The following is an 18125-nucleotide window of genomic DNA, read 5'->3' as shown; positions in this document are numbered from 1 at the left end:
AACACTCCTAAAGGGTGAATAAAGAAACCATTTGATCAGTGTTATTGCTTTAATTTTTACCCTTAAGTACTTTGACATTTATAATAACTGTCTTTCCAGACATACCCTTATTTATACACTAATGTAATCAGCCATACATTGTACATATCTGTTTTGCCTTCATTATTTATGGGTTATTGATTTTGTCTCCCTGACGTTCAGCATAAAATGGTGCTAATATTGCATCTTGCTTTGCTCAGGCAGGTGTAGATTAAATGTTACATAATAGTTGCAATAGATAAAATCTAATTCGAATGAAACATTCTATTGGTTAAACGGTTTTAAAGTAATTTTGCCTCTATAACAGGATCTTACAATACAGTTTTTTTCCCGTAACACTGACATGAGTCTGCCTGGGAGCTGACATCACATTCTCAGAATGACAGCCCACTAAGCATTTCTCATTACCACGAGTGGTGCAGTGACAGAGAGGAGTTTCCCTGCTGTGCAGCTCATACACAAAATGATTTTCATAGTAACAAAAAACTGTATCCAATCCACCAACAATGACATTCAATATGATATCTGTCTTATAACTGCAAGTAGATAGAGCATTTGACCATGATTAGAGCAGGTTACAGGAATTCGAAACTAGGGGATATCCACAAATGGTAGCAAATTAGCATCAATACATGTAACGAGAGGTGTAACCAACCACAATGCATAGAGTGACGTGTGGGGGTGTGTCATGTTTTCAATCAGCGTGTGATAATATTTCAGCTAGTGACATTGTGAAGTTAGTTACTGCTGTACACACAGGAGGAAACCCAAGGAGCTGAAGTCTAATCGTCAGATAACCCTGGGTAGTCGTTTAGAGTGCGTTATAATACTAATTATACAGGAAGTGGCTCTTCTAGTGTAGTCTGTTTTTATTAGTACTTTTGAAAAAATTCAGATCGTGGTGAATTACCAGTGATAAGGTAAGACGATTGAATTTTTTTCTGTTTGCACATCTTATATATATATATATATATATATATATATATATATATATATATATATATATATATATATATATATATATATATATATATATATATATATACACACGCACACTATGTATGTGTGTGTATATATATATATATATATATATATATATATATATATATACATACATATATACACACACGAGATTAGAACGGTAAAAGAAAATGAGTAAAGCATCCATCTTTGTAGTATATTTAGTTATAGTTTATAGGTGGATCCTATGTAGCAATGTTTCTAGAGTAACATAATTGCCAGCAATAAAAAGATCTGCAGTACAGCATCTGTACATAAAGAGTGCTATAACAAGATCCCCGAGTGACGTGTAGTGGGTGTGTTATGTTTCTCAATGAGATTGTGATCATATTTCCTTTAGTGACATACTGTAGAGCAGTGCTTTCCAAACTGTGTGTCGGGACACACTAGTGTGTCGGCAGCAGTGTGTAGGTGTGTCCCTGCTTCAGCACAAATTTTTGTAATTTTTTTTTTTCTGACTTTCCGCCTGCCTGCTACGTGACACGTGATTGATACCTAGGGGGTCACAGATCATCTTAACCTATTGGCGCAGCTCAGTGGGAACTGAAACTATTCCCATTGGTAGCACATTGGCTCCTGACTGCATGTGCAGTCTCCTTAATCGGCTCGTGACTGCACATGTAGTCAGTGAGTGGGACAGCAGTGTGTTTGTAGTGCAGGTAGTTGTCAATCGGACTCACCGAGCTCTGACGGCGGCAGCTTAAATGCTGAGCTGAAGTCAGTGGCGTTTTCTTTTGCAGCTAGCTCCCAGTAGTGCATTGCTGCTCCTGCTCTTGATATATGAATAGGAAGTGAAAGCTTAAAAATGCTTGATGATGAAATGCGAGTGTCTTTATCTAATATTCCACCAAATATTCAGAAATTGTGTTCATCCCATCAACCTCATACATCCCAATAAAATAGTAAGTAGCTATTGGTGATATTAAACTTTTTTTAATTCTTGCACATACATACTGTTACTTGTAAATACATTTAGTTATTATATCATTTATGTATGTGTCCGTATCTCTTAAAACAAGTTAGTTTAACCTCCTGTTTGCTAGTACAACTGAATTACTGTGTCGCGAAATTATGTAGGTCTACAAAGTGTGTCACCAACATGAAAAGTTTGGAAAGCTCTGCTGTAGAGTATGGTTACAAATACAAAGTGCACGCCTGTTCTAAGCAGTGGGATGGAGCTGACATCTTCAAATAACCTTGGGCAATCATTTAGAGTGCATTACTACATGAATACACAAGCCACAAAAGCATATCATAAAACAAGGAGGAAGTGACTCATTGTAGTTTATATGAACAGCATTTTCTAGAAATTATTTCTGAAAGGCTAAATTACCATTGAAAAAGGTGAGGAAATTCTGCAATCCGGGCATGTACAGTTCTGTTCCACAAGTTATTTGCATTCTAAATTAATCTTGCATAATTTGCAATCTAGTATTTTGATATTTAGAAATAGGTTACAACTCATCTATGCCTATTTGATTTAAATAGTACCTTTGCTTTGGTATGTATGAGGTTATGCTTTAGGTTATCTATCTATCTATCTATCTATCTATCTATCTATCTATCTATCTATCATCTATCCTTTTTCATCATCATAATCTAATCCCAATATATTTATGTGCCTATTTAACAGTCTTTCTACATAAGAACTCAAATAGTGCTTCTATATAACTTCCATCACAAAAAGAGAAAAGTGTGAGGACCAAATCTAAACAAAAAAAGAACATGAAATATAGAACGAATGACAAGAGGGAAATATAGGGCCAATACAATATGTTAGATGTCACACTGAGGGATGCTGATAAATTGATACTGCAGTGAAAACAATGTTTGAAAGGATCAGTTTATTTTTTGTAAGTTTAATTGAACTATATAAACAAATGAACATATAATATCAGTTTTTTTTTAAACCTTATAAAGGTCTATGTGCTTAAAGTTCAGGTAAGATATTAACAACCGTTGTTACCTCGCTGGCTCTCAAGTCAAATATCCACCCAAGGCTGCACACCAAGATTATTATTATAAATAAAAATAATAAACCAAGTTCTCTAAAGATGGGCTGGATTAAACAAATGTAATATGTTCTATACTTTTGAGTTCTTCTGCATATGCTTGTGGATAACCTTTGTCTGACTCTTAAACATGGCTACTAGACGCGTGTTTGGCTTCTGATATTTCTAGCCCTGACACAATTATAGATGCAAGGCACCTTTCCTTATGTAGGGGCCATCAGTAGATTTGTAATTAGGAAGTGACAGGTCTGATAGATAGGTCTGATAGATATAAAATGTCAGTGCTCCAATAACCTCTTTAGTTCATGCAGTGATAAGAGGACATTCCTGGCAGTGGTTTAAACAAAATCAATGCTACATACGTCACTACACCTGCAAGGAGCAAAATATCATGGACATTTCTGTAAACTTTAGCCTATCTTTCTGGTATTATATGTTTAGGGGTTTGTACATTTGTTCAATACATTGTATTTAATTTTGGAAGATTTTTTTTTATTTTCTGTATTTCACATAATATACGTGTTTTGTAAATACCACCATGATCTTTTTGTTAGATTAAATATCAGCTCCTTGTGCCTGGGATGGTAAAGGTAACATTTAAAGAGCTATTATAATGGAAATATTACATGCTCTAATTTGGTTAAACACATACAGCTAAATTAGGAGTTTTCAGCCCTATAGGGAAATTAACGACTGCCACAAAAGCGGCGTTATTTCACATCCCTATAGCGCTGCTATTACAGGTTTTAAAAAAGCAGTCTTGTGTGGACAATATGGAGGCGTTGAGCTCCATACCACACCCAAATACAAGTGCTGCTTTGACGTGCTTGTGCACAATTTCCCCATAGACATCAATGGGGAGAGCCGGCAAAAAAGAAGCCTAACACCTGCGATTGTGGAAACAAAATCTCCGTAACGCAGCCTCATTGATGTCTATAGGGAAAGAAAAAGATATGTTTAAACCTAACACCCTAGCATAAAAACCACGTCTAACCACCCCTAATCTGTCGCCCCCAACATCGCCGCAACCTACATAATGTTATTAACCCCTAATCTGCCGCCCTTAACCTCGCTGCCACCTAAATTAAACTATTAACCCCTAATCTGCCATCCCCAATGTCGCCGCCACTATACTAAAGTTATTAACCCCTAAACCTCTGGCTTCCAACATCACTAACACTAAATAAATATATTAACCTCTAACCCTAACGTGACCTTAACCCTAAGCATAACCCTAACCCTAACATAACCCTAAGCCTAAGTCTAACCCTAAGCCTAACACCCCCTAACTTAAATATAATTAAAATAAATCTAAATACAATATTTTAGATATTGCCAGCAGTAAGGGAAACTGCAACACTCTCCTGAGAGACTGAGAGGAATTATCTCTAAAGGAAAAACACATTTTGAAAGATTATATATGTCCTGATGAAGGCCTGAATGACGGCCGAAACGTCGACCATGTTCTGTTGATATTATCAATAAAGAAAAAATTGGGTTTATGTACACATACTGAGAGTGCCCTTTTCTGCATGGATCCATATATATATATATATATATATATATATATATATATATATATATATATATATATATATATATATATATATATCATAGATTAAAGGGACATTCTGGCCAAAATTAGAATCCACATGGATACATTTCAGTTTTGAATCAAAGTAGTTTTGTAATATACTGTACATGTATTAGCAAAAATGCTTCTTATAAAACCTAAAGCTGTTTCAAAAGTGTATTAAGTATGCACCATGCACCAGCATTTTAAGCACAACTGGTGCTCAGAGCAGTTGCAGTATTTAAAATGCTGGTGCTCTTGAGAATATCTATCTAAGCTTCAAATGCAGATGCAGAGAAAAATGTTAACACTAAAGCAGTGATAACTTTTACTAGAATCATTTTTGCCAATCCATGTATATTGCAAATATGTTTCTATTCACAGATGTAATTCATCTATGTGCATTTACATTTGGCTGGAATGTCCCTTTAACAGCTTCTTTTCTAAAATTGTTCTAAGATAGCCATATGTTACGGGTAAAGTCAGACATCCGGGTAATCCGGTAAAACTGACATTACCCCAGTGGATGTGGGTAAAGCCTGATGTAAGCTCATACATTGGGCTTTACCTGGGTAATCCTAGGATTACCCAAACGCTTCTGGATAAAGAACATTTACACTATTTTTTTTGCCTCTGCCTGGGGATTGAAGGTGGGGCCCCGGCGATCCTCTGGACCTTGCGGAATGAAGTTTACAAGGGGGGCTTTGTCTTCAAAGGGCAAACATAGTGCTGTGATTAGCTTTATCCAGAAGCGTTTGGGTAATCCTAGGATTACCAGTATAAAGCCCAATGTATGATCTTACATTGGGCTTTATCGATAGCCGCTGGGTAATATCAGTTTTACTCGGGTAATCATAGGATTAACAGATATCTGACTTTACCCGCAACACATCCACCATCCACCACTTGTAATACTTGGAGGAGCCTATCCATATTTGTTACTGCAATAGATAGGACTAGACACTGTCATTTAATTAATAAAAGCTGCATTTTTTTGCAGTTTGTTATCTGATAAACTATGCTGAGACCAATTAGGGAAACATATGTAGCAGGGTTAGGCTCTTAATATTCATAAAATTGGTAAACTCCTTATTTTCAAAGCTTAAAAACCATTAAATTCAGTAGAACTGCAAGTGCATGACAAAATTATATAATATATATATACCTGTAAACAAAATTTTAAATAAGCAGTATGATTTTTTTCTGACAGTTTCATCATTTACTTCAATTTGCCGACCCCCATGTATCATGTGACCTCCATCTTGCTTCAGAAAGTGTGCATATAAAAAGACTGTGAACAATTTTATAATAAAAGTAAATTAGAAAGTCTCATAACAACTGTATGCTCTGATTCATGAAAGTTTAATTCATAAACTAAAATAAAAAATAAATATTTGTTTCTGCAGAGTTGTTTTACTATGTGTAATTAAAGTTTATTTTACAAGCTCAAAGTGCTTATTGTCCTTTTAAACAAATGTCATTACAAACAATATTCAGGTTTAAACACCAAGTTAAACTCATGCTCAAAAGCCGAAGTGCATTGCCACTCCTGACCAGGGCACAGTGGGTTAACAAACATGAGGTGACATACACATGTAGCTGCCAATCACCAACCATGTCTTGCTCAGTAAAAGCTAAGGATCATGCCTGGTTTGTAAGTTTAAAGGGACATTAAACACTAAATACATTTCATGCACCTCCCTCAAAAATATCAGCACATCCATTTTGGGAGCAGGGTTTCACTGCAGGTATGTGAAGGGGAGAGGTGCTGCAAACGTGCAAACACATCAACTTTGGAATGCAGTGGAAGCTTGAATTCAACATGGTGGCACCCATCATTAGAGGGAGGATAGTATAGTATACTCATAACATTTATTTAGCTTTTAATCTCCCTTTAACTTTGTGTTTAACTTATGAGCCCCTTTTATCAAGGGGTCGGAGTGCCATCGGCTGCAGGATTGCTTAAGCAAACCTGTACCCGAGATTTAAACATCGGTCATGACACCGCTGTTTCTTAAACCACTTTACCTCCTGTTATGCGTATTGTCCCCCCAAACTTTTCTGACCGGGGAGATTGACGGCCCTTGCTCGTGCGTGAGCAAGGGGCAGCATTGCACACTAGATGTAGTGTGCAATGGAAAATGCAACAGGGTATTGTTTCCCACTTGAAGCGATGCCAGGCAGACAGGGTTGAAGATGTACGCCCCTGTCCGCCTTACTTTTTTAAATCTGGCCTATTGAGTTTAAAAGCATAGTTTACAATGATCATTTCCTTTATTATATGGTACTCTAACTATAGTATTTTATTATAACAGTAGAATATCCTTGTAAATTCAAGATTTAAAGGGACACTGTACCCAAATTTTTTCTTTTGTAATTCAGAAAGAGCATGCAATTTTAAGCAACTTTCTAATTTACTCCTATTATCAATTTTTCTTTGTTCTTTTGCTATCATTATTTGAAAAAGAAGGCATCTAAGCTTTTTTTTTGGTTTCAGTACTCTGGACAGCACTTTTTATTGGTGGATGAATTTATCCACCAATCAGCAAGGACAACCCAGGTTGTTCACCAAAAATGGGCCGGCATCTAAACTTACATTCTTGCATTTCAAATAAAGATACCAAGAGAATGAAGAAAATTTGATAATAGGAGTAAATTAGAAAGTTGCTTAAAATTTCATGCTCAATCTGAATCACGAAAGAAAATGTTTGGGTACAGCATCCCTTTAAATATTGGGTTTTTCCTGTACATTTAACATTTGCAATTTAATGACCTGAACCATATGTTTTAATATTTGTTTTAGATGATTTTATTTAACAGTAAGCTATTATGTGTCAGCAACAGGGATCATAAGCTTTATTCATATCACTGATTAAACAATGTCTAAACCTTAATATTTAACTGGTTTAGAAACAGCAGATTACAAACTAAAAATGCAATTCTAATATACTACTGCCAAGTTAATCTTTAAAGGACCGCACACATCATAAGAATTGTTTGCTCTCATTCTGAATATTCGTTAGTAGATCATGTCCAGCATTATCACGTTTATGGGTTAGATCATTTATATATTTTTTTACTTTTATTGATCAGTCTTGTTTCATCCGATTATTGTTTCCTAATTACACTAGAAGCTAATATTTATTATGTTGCAATTACATTTTAAATTGTGCTGATTTCTAAGTAGACTCATAGTGATTTGTCGTAGAAATACAGCATTAATTTTAATTGGATTTTACTTTCAGGGTTTAAAAATGGCAACAGTGCTTGAACCTAAGAAGCTGCAAGATGAAGAGTCAACATCAAAGTAGGTATTCCAGGCATGCTTACAAAGGTTGTGCAGCTATTACTGATGGGGTTGGTTCTATACCCCTCTATAAAACTGTATAGTGGTTGGATAAGCCATTTGATCATAAATGCTATAAATGTGATTGCCATAAAGGATGAAGTCTCTGCTTGCACTGTTTCTTCTAATGAAGCTTTTCTAAAGTTTATACTTGAATTCTGAAGAACACATTAAGACCAAATGAACATAGTTATGTGCTTTATATTTTTGTTATTTTCACCACATGCAAAATATATAGTTATATATAATGTAATTAAAGGGACACTGAGCCCAAATTTTTTTCTTTTGTAATTCAGAGCATGCAATTTTAAGCAACTTTCTAATTTACTCCTATTATCAATTTTTCTTCATTCTCTTGCTATCATTATTTGAAAAAGAAGGCATCTAAGCTTTTTTTTGGTTTCAGTACTCTGGACAGCACTTTTTTATTGGTGGATGAATTTATCCACCAATCGGCAAGGACAACCCAGGTTGTTCACCAAAAATGGTCCGGCATCTAAACTTACATTCTTGCATTTCAAATAAAGATACCAAGAGAATGAAGAAAATTTGATAATAGGAGTAAATTAGAAAGTTGCTTAAAACTTCATGCTCAATCTGAATCACAAAAGAAATTTTTGGGGTACAGTGTCCCTTTAAGGGAGTGTGTGTGTGTGTGTGTATATATATATATATATATATATATATATATATATATATTCCATAGCTTTGACCACACTCACTCGATTTGTAAAGAAAATAAACACTTTGCAAATCCAGTGAGTGTGGTCAAATCTATGGATTATTGAATTTCTGTGGCCTGCACCCTAGTGGATGTATTATAAGGTGAGTATGTGGACTATCCTATTGTGTGTGTGTGTGTGTGTGTATATATATATATATATATATATATATATATATATATATATATATATATATATACATACAGGTAGCCCTCAGTTTACGCCGGGGTTAGGTTCCAGAAGGAATGGTTGTAAATCGAAAACCGTTGTAAATTGAAACCCAGTTTATAATGTAAGTCAATGGGAAGTGAGGAAGATAGGTTCCAGGCCCCTCTCAAAATTGTCATAAGTAACACCTAATACATTTTTTTTAAAGCTTTGAAATGAAGACTTTAAATGCTAAACAGCATTATAAACGTAATAAAATAATCACACAACACAGAATATATAATTAAACTAAGTTAAATGAACAAAAACATTTGCTAACAGCATTATAAACCTAATAAAATAATCACACAACACAGACTTCACTTGCATTTTTCTGCAAACAGTTCTTTCTATGCATTCCAAACTGGACTGATTTATAGACAGGAAGATCTTGTTCCTTTGAAATCTGCTCGATAGCTCAGGTCTGGTTAAACTGATTAATTTCAGCTTGCTTGGCTTTGCTGCAACACAAGCGGACAGCTCCACCTACTGGCTATTTTAATCAATGCACTGCTTCTCAATGCTTTTCAATAGCAGTCACATGACTGGGAAAAAAGGTTGTTATTCTGAAACGGTGTAAATTGAACCGTTGTAAAACGAGGGCCACCTGTGTATATATATATATATATATATATATATATATATATGAGAACTCTCTCTGCTTTATTGGTGGACACGCATTACAAGTATAACAAAAATTTGGGTTTTTCCCTCAGTACAGAACATCTATTTTACAATAAAAAATGTAATACATTTTAAAACCATTTTTACTTTCTCTCATTTCATTTCTAAATCTGTTGTCTGCCTTCTGTAGGGTTTCTAGGTTTTTCTACTATTTACTTATTACTATATTTTTAAGATAATAACAATTGTTTTTTGAGTTATTACAGATTAAATAAAGGTCAACAAAGAACACCCAGCCCCCATACAACAGCTAAAAGACATGAAACCGGGCTGGTTGGTTAGTGCTACATTTGTGCTGGTTTGTGCCGTTTAAATGTCTGTTCTATCTTGTTTCATTTTTGACTTATTAGCCATTTAATAAAGGTCAACAAAGGTCACCCAGCCCCCCTACAACAGCCAAAACACATGAAACTGTCTGGTTGGTTAGTGCCGCGTTAGTTCCGGTTTGTGCCGTTAAAATCTTTATTTGTGCTGCTTTGGTCTTTTAGTTATAACAGTTTGTTTTTTGTCCGTGTAAACTATGTAATTTTTTTATTTGTGCTGTATTTCTGCTAATTTGTGGGAAAATATGAACATTAGTGCCAGTTTTGTTTTGCACATATAAAGCATTATATATGCTCAAACTCCACCCACTTTGCACTCCACATTATTAAATTTTAAAAACAAACATATCATTCGTTTCTGCTGAGATTCTGTTGATTTGTGCTAAAAAAATTAATGTTTGTGCTGGTTTGGTTTTGGAAATATTGATTATTATATTTGATCAAAATCTGCCCACTTTGCAACCCACATTCTAAAAATTTAAAAACAAATATACCATTTGTATGTGCAGCCTTTGTGCTGATTTGTGCCAGTTTCGTTTTTGAAATATTGAGCATTATATATGATCAAACTCCGCCCACTTTGCACCACACATTATTACATTTAAAGAAAAACCATACCATTTGTTTGTTCAGAGTGTATGCTGATTTGTGCTAACCCCACCTAGATTTGTGCTGCTTTTATTTTTAAGATAATTGCAATAGTTTTTTGAGTTATTACAGATTAAATAAATGTCACCAAAGGTCATCGAGCCCCCTACAACAGCCAAAAGATATGAAACTGTCTGGTTGGTTAGTGCTGCATTTGTGCTGGTATGTGTTGTTTAAATCTCTGTTCTTATCTCATTTAGTTTTTGATTTATTAATGATTTAATAAGGGTCACTAAAGGTCACCCAGCCCCCCTACAACAGCCAAAACATATGAAACTTGGCTGGTTGGTTAGTGCTGTGTTTGTGCCGGTTTGTGCAAATAAACGGCTAGATTACGAGTTTTTGTTGGTAATGGTGTGCGGTGCTAACGAGCCTTTTTTTCTTACCGCTCACTTAAGACAACGCTGGTATTACGAATTTTCTGCAAGCCGGCGTCAGCCTCAGAAAAGTGAGCGTTGAGCAAAATTTAGCTCCACATCTCACCTCAATACCAGTGTTGCTTACGGTTTGGTAAGCTGGCTGAACGTGCTTGTGCACGATTTCCCCATAGGAAACAATGGGGCTGAGCTGGCTGAAAAAAAATCTAACACCTGCAAAAAAGCAGCGTTCAGCTCCTAACGCAGCCCCATTGTTTCCTATGGGGAAAGAAAATTTATGTCTACATCTAACACCCTAACATGAACCCCGAGTCTAAACACCCATCTTACACTTATTTACCCCCAATATGCCGACATCATCGCCACCTGCATTTTATTATTAACCCCTAATCTGCCGCTCCGGACACCGCCGCCACCTACATTATCCCTATGAACCCCTAATCTTACACTTATTAACCCCTAATCTGCCTCCCCCGACATTGTCGCCACCTGCATAATATTATTAACCCATAATCTCCCTTCAACGTCGCCGCCACTATATTAAATTTATTAGCCCCTAAATCTAAATCTAACCCTAACACCCCCTAACTTAAATATAATTTAAATACATCTAAATAAATTTACCATAATTAAATAAATTATTCCTATTTAAAACTAAATACCTATAAAATAAGCCCTAAGCTATCTACCATATAACTAATAGTTACATTGTAGCCATCTTAGGGTTTATTTTTATTTTACAGGCAAGTTTGTATTTATTTTAACTAGGTACAATAGTTATTAAATAGTTATTAACTATTTAATAGCTACCTAGTTAAAATAAGTGCTAATTTACCTGTAAAATAAACCCTAACCAAAGTTACAATTACACCTAACACTACACTATAATTAAATGAATTACCTAAACTACCTACAATTAATTACAATTAAATTAAATAAACTAAATTACAAAAAACAAAACACTAAATTACAGAAAATAAAAAAGAAATTACAAATTTTTAAACTAATTACACCTAATCTAACCTCCCTAATAAAATAAAAAAGCCCCCCAAAATAAAAATATTCCCTACCCTATACTAAATTACAAATAGCCCTTAAAAGGGCTTTTTGCGGGGCATTGCCCCAAAGTAATCAGCTCTTTTACCTGTAAAAAAAAATACAATACCCCCAACATTAAAACCCATCACCCACACACCCAACCCTACTCTAAAACCCACCCAATCCCCCCTTAATAAAACCTAACACTACCCCCTTGAAGATCACCCTACCTTGAGCTGTCTTCACCCAGCCGGCCATAAGAGGACATCCAGACCAGCAGAAGTCTTCATCCAGGCGGCATCTTCTATCTTCTTCCATCCGGAGCGGAGCGGGTCCATCTTGAAGACAATCAGCCCTATAGAATGTGAGCTCAATCCTATTGTCTGATTGGATCAGCCAATAGGATTGAACTTCAATCCTATTGGCTGTTTTCATCAGCCAATAGGATTTTTCCTACCTTAATTCCGATTGGCTGATAGGATTCTATCAGCCAATCGGAATTGAAGGGACGCCATCTTGGATGACGTCACTTAAAGGAACCTTCATTCTTCAGTCGCAGTTGGATGGAAGAGGATGCTCCGCGTCGGATGTCTTCAAGATGGACCTGCTCCGCTCTGGATGGAAGAAGATAGAAGATGCCGCCTGGATGAAGACTTCTGCCGGTCTGGATCTCCTCTTCTGGCTGGATCGGATGAAGACTTCTGCCGGTCTGGAGGTCCACTTGTGCCCGGCTAGGTGAAGACAGCTCAAGGTAGGGTGATCTTTAAGGGGGTAGTGTTAGGTTTTATTAAGGGGGGATTGGGTGGGTTTTAGAGTAGGGTTTGGGTGTATGGGTGGTGGGTTTTAATGTTGGTGGGGGGTATTGTATTTTTTTTTACAGGTAAAAGAGCTGATTACTTTGGGGCAATGCCCCACAAAAATCCCTTTTAAGGGCTTTTTGTAATTTAGTATAGGGTAGGGAATTTTTTTATTTTGGGGAGCTTTTTTATTTTATTAGGGGGATTAGATTACGTGTAATTAGTTTAAAAAATTGTAATTTCTTTTTTATTTTCTGTAATTTAGTTTATTTTATTTAATTGTAATTAATTGTAGGTAGTTTAGGTAATTAATTTAATTATAGTGTAGTGTTAGGTGTAATTGTAACTTAGGTTAGGGTTTATTTTACAGGTAAATTTGTACTTATTTTAACTAGGTAGCTATTAAATAGTTAATAACTATTTAATAACTATTGTACCTAGTTAAAATAAATACAAACTTGCCTGTAAAATAAAAATAAATCCTGAGATAGATACAAATGTAACCATTAGTTATATTGTAGCTATCTTAGGGTTTATTTTATAGGTAAGTATTTAGTTTTAAATAGGAATAATTTATTTAATAATAGTAAATTTATTTAGATTTCATTTAATTTAAATTATATTTAAGTTAGGGGGGTTAGGGTTAGGGTTAGACTTAGGTTTAGGGGTTAATACATTTAATATAGTAGCGGCGACGTTGTGGGTGGCAGATTAGGGGTTAATAAATGTAGGTAGGTGTCGGCGATGTTAGGGACGGCAGATTAGGGTTTAATAAAATTTAACTAGTGTTTGGGAGGCGGGAGTGCGGTGGTTTAGGGGTTAATATATTTATTACAGTGGCGGTGATGTCCGGTCGGCAGATTAGGGGTTAAATAATTTTATTATAGTGTTTGCGATGTAGGGGGGGGGGGGGGCTTGGTTTAGGGGTTAATAGGTAGTTTATGGGTTTTAGTGTACTTTTTAGCACTTTAGTTAAGAGCTTTATGTTCTGGCATTAACCCTTAAAACTCTTAACTGCTGACTTTAAAATGCGTTAGGAGTCTTGCCAGGAGAGCGTGTAAAGCTCAGTTTTTCCAGCGATCGTAATACCGGCATTTCGAAAATCCCATTATAAAGATAGAATACGCAATTGACGTAAGTGGATTTGCGGTATGCTAAAATCGCGGAAAAAAAAGTGAGCGGTACACCTGTACCTGCCTGACTCATAATACCAGCGGGCATTAAAAAGCAGCCTTTTTAAGGCTAACGCAAGACTCGTAATCTAGGCGAAAATCTTTATTCGTACTGCTTTGGTTTTTTAGTTATAACAGTTTTTTTTGTGAGCGAAAATTATGTAACCCGCCATCAAATTCGCCTCAGCTGTGTAAAGTTGGCACTCCAGGGCAAGATTACATAAGCGGTGTCGGGCGCAAAACCCGGCGTCGACAATTTTTAGTCAGATCTAGTGATCACATATACGGCGCCACATACAAATTACACACACATATTTCACACGTCGCCCTTAGTTTTTACTCCCATAAACTAACATAGAACCGGTGTTGCGAGTTGGTATCACATATTCAGCGCAAGGACTTACGCAGCGAGAATGAAGACATTTTACTCCATTTTAACCTTGCCACACATAGGCAGGCGCAACAAGACTTGCGCTGAGTATGAAAGTACCGTAACTCCCTGGAAGCCTTAACATGCACGTAACGCATGCACAATATCCACCCCTAATACGCCATCCCCCACAGCAATAACTAATAACTGTAATAACCTCTAATACGCCAACCCCCACATCACAAAGTACCTAATAAAGTTATTATCCCCTAATCCGCCATCCCCCCACAAGGCAAAGTACCTAATAAGCAGCCAGATTACGAGTTTTGCATTATGGCTGGCTCGCTAATTACTTGTACGTTATTTTCACCGCTCACCCTTCATAGAGCTGCTATTACAGGTTTGCAAAAAAAATGGCTTGTGCGGGCGATATGGTTGCGTTGAGCTCCATACCTCACCCAAATACAAGCAGTGTTTTGACGTGCTCGTACGCGATTTCCCCCATAGTCATCAATGGGGAGAGCCGGCTAAAAAAAAGCCTAACACCTGCAATTGCGGAATAAAAAGCTCCATAATGCAGCCCCATTGATGTCTATGGGGGAAAAAAATGTATGTTTAAACCTAACACCCTAACATAAATCCCACGTCTAAACAGCCTAATCTGCTGCCCCCGACATCAATACCTACTTTACACTTATCAACCCCTAATCTGCCGCCTCCACCTACATAAAGTTATTAACACCTAATCTGCCGCCCCCAACGTTGTCGCCGCCACCTACCTACACTTATTAACCCCTAATCTGCCGCCCCCAATATCGCCGCCACCTACCTACCTACACTTATTAACCCCTAATCTGCCGCCCCCAATGTCGCCACCACCTACATAAATTTATTAACGCCTAATCTGCCGCCCCAATGTCGCCGCCACCTACCTACACTTATTAACCCCTAATCTGCCGCCCCAAATGTCGCCGCCACCTACATAAATTTATTAACCCCTAATTAGGTTAGGTTTAGGGGTTAATAGGTTTTATAGCTGCGGTGTTATCAGATGGCAGAATAGGAGTTAATAATATTTAAATAGTGTTTGCGATGCAGGATGGTGGCGGTGTAGGGGTTAATAGGTTTATTATAGTGGCGACGATGTCGGGAAGTGGCGGAATATGGGTTAATACATTTTTTAAGTGGCGGCGATGTCTGGAGCGGCAGATTAGGGGTTAATAATTTTATTATAGTGTTTGTGATGCAGGAGGGCCTCGGTTTAGGGGTTAATAGGTAGTTTATGGGTGTTAGTGTACTTTTTAACACTTTAGTTATGAGTTTTATTGTACAGCTTTGTAGCGTAAAACTCATATCTTCTGACTTTAGATGGTGGTACGGATCTTGTCATTTTAGGCTGTACCGCTCACTTTTTGGCCTCACAGCAAAACTCGGAATACCGGCGCTATGGGAGTCCCATTAAAAACGTTGCATTATCGCAAAAAAAGTTTTCCGTACAGCTATTCTGATAAGACTTGTAATAGCAGCGGTAGGGAAAAAGCATTGTTATGGGCCATAACGATACTTTTTCACTCATAACGCCAAACTTGTAATCTAGCTGAAAGTTATTAACCCCTAATCTGCCAACCCCCACTTTGCAAAATACCTAATTAACCGATTAACACTTAAACCGCCAACCCCCCACAACGCAAACTACCTAATTAACCTATTAACACCTGAACCGCCAACCCCGCACAATGCAAAGTATTAAACTAATAACTAAGCCCCCTAACCTAACAGCCCCTAAGTTAACAACTAATTACAATACACTAACATAAAATAAACATTATAAAATAATAAACATTTACAAAAAAAAGCAAAACTAAATTACTTTAAAAACAATAACATTACTGAAAAAAAACTACCCTTACTCAAAATAAAAAAAAAAATAACAGTACACTTAAAAATATCTAAAATTACAAAAAATAAAAAAGCTAAGATTACAAAAAATAACAAACTAAATTATCCAAAATAAAAAAGTTTTTCCTATTCTAATACCCCCTTAAAAACAAAAAAGCCACCCCAAAATAAAAGCACCCCCTAATCTAAGAATAAACTATCAATAGCCCTTAAAAGGGCCTTTTGTAGGGCATTGCCCTAAAGCGATCAGCTCTTTTTCTAAAAAAACAAAAACAAAGTCCCCCTAACAATACAACCCCTCACCCACCCAACCCCACAAAAATAAAAAAATTAAATTAAAAAAAACCTAATCTACCCACTAAACCCGAAATAAGTACTCACCATCCCTGAAGTCCGGACATCCATCTTCTTCCAGGCGGAAAAAAGTCTTCATCCAGACAGCGAAGGTCTTCTTCCAGCACGGGACTATCTTCAATCTTCATCCAGGTGGCGCGGAGTGTAGGCGGGTCGGTGGTGGCGCAGACATCCGACGTGGAGGATCCTCTTCATGCACACTGAAGATTGAACGTGAGGAACCCCTATTACATTAGGGTACCTTGCATTCCTATTGACTGAAAATTTCAAATCAGCCCATAGGATGAGAGCTGCTTAAATCCTATTGGCTGTTCAAATCAGCTAATAGGATTTAATCATTTTTCATCCTATTGGCTGATTTGACATTTTCAGCCAATAGGAATGCAAGGTACCCCAATAAAAAGAAAAATGTACATTTGTGCTAGTTTGGTTTTGGAAATATTTATTATTATATTTGATCAGACTCCGGCCACTTTGCACCTCACCTTATAAAATTTTAAAAACAAATATAACATTTGCTTGTTCAGTGTTTGTATGTTAGTGCCACATTTGTGCTGTTTAAATCTGTTGTGTCTTTTTTTTCTTCAAGTTATTAAAGGGACAGTATACACCAATTTTCATATAATTTCATGTAATAGACATTACTATAAAGAATAATATGCACCGATACTGATATAAAAATCCAGTGTAAAACCTTTTAAAATCTTACTTAGATAGAAGCTCCCAGTTTAGCACTGATAAAATGCTTAGGCTGAGACACCTGCTGAAATGGTCTGGAAAACAAAAAGAGCAAATCCCCCTCTCCCCTGCATATTAAAAGACCATTTACACAAATAAAAGCAAGCTGGAGTAGGTAGACAACAGTCTACGTCTAAAACTTTGGGTCTTAGTTAGGAGAAATTTAATAACATTGATTGTAAAGTGGACGGTGTTTGATCAAATATAATGCTCAATATTTCCAAAACCAAACCGGCACAATCGTTAATTTTTTTTAAAAACAAATCAGCAGAATCACAGCACAAACTAATGGTATATTTGTTTTTAAAATGTAATAATGTGTGGTGCAAAGTGGGCAGAGTTTGATCAAATATAATGCTCAATATTTCAAAAACCAAATTGGCACAAACATACTTTTTTTTGTGGCACAAATCAGCACAAATGCAGCACAAACAAATAGTATATTTGCTTTTAAAATGTAATAATGTGTGGTGCAAAGTGGGCTGAGTTTGATCATATATAATGCTCAATATTTCAAAAACAAAACTGGCACAAATGTTCGATTTTGCGCAACAAACCCAAACCAGCACACATGTTCATCTTTTTTAGCACAAATCAACAGAATCTCAGCACAAACAAATGTTATGTTTGTTTTTAAAATTTTAAAATGTGGAGTGCAAAATGGGCGGAGTTTGATCATATATAATGCTTATATGTCCAAAACTGGCACTCATGTAAATTTTTGAGCACAAATCAGCAGAAACACAGCACAAATGAATGGTATATTTTTATTCACATTTTAAAAACATGGAGTGCCAACTTTATAC

General features: G+C 36.2%; 1 protein-coding gene across 1 annotated transcript in view; it reads left to right on the top strand.

The window, feature by feature from the left end:
- The first annotated feature begins 761 nt into the window (after positions 1-761).
- UPP1 (uridine phosphorylase 1) overlaps positions 762-18125 on the top strand; it is a 99843-nt gene continuing 82479 nt past the window's right edge. The window contains exons 1-2 of the mRNA XM_053714321.1: positions 762-959; positions 7890-7951. Of these exons, the coding sequence (XP_053570296.1) occupies positions 7899-7951 (53 nt within the window). The 5' untranslated portion in view covers positions 762-959; positions 7890-7898. The remainder of the gene's footprint in view (positions 960-7889; positions 7952-18125) is intronic.

The sequence above is a fragment of the Bombina bombina genome, chromosome 5 (genome assembly GCF_027579735.1).
Source record: "Bombina bombina isolate aBomBom1 chromosome 5, aBomBom1.pri, whole genome shotgun sequence".
NCBI lineage: Eukaryota > Metazoa > Chordata > Amphibia > Anura > Bombinatoridae > Bombina > Bombina bombina.
This window is presented reverse-complemented; position numbering and strand designations above follow the sequence as displayed.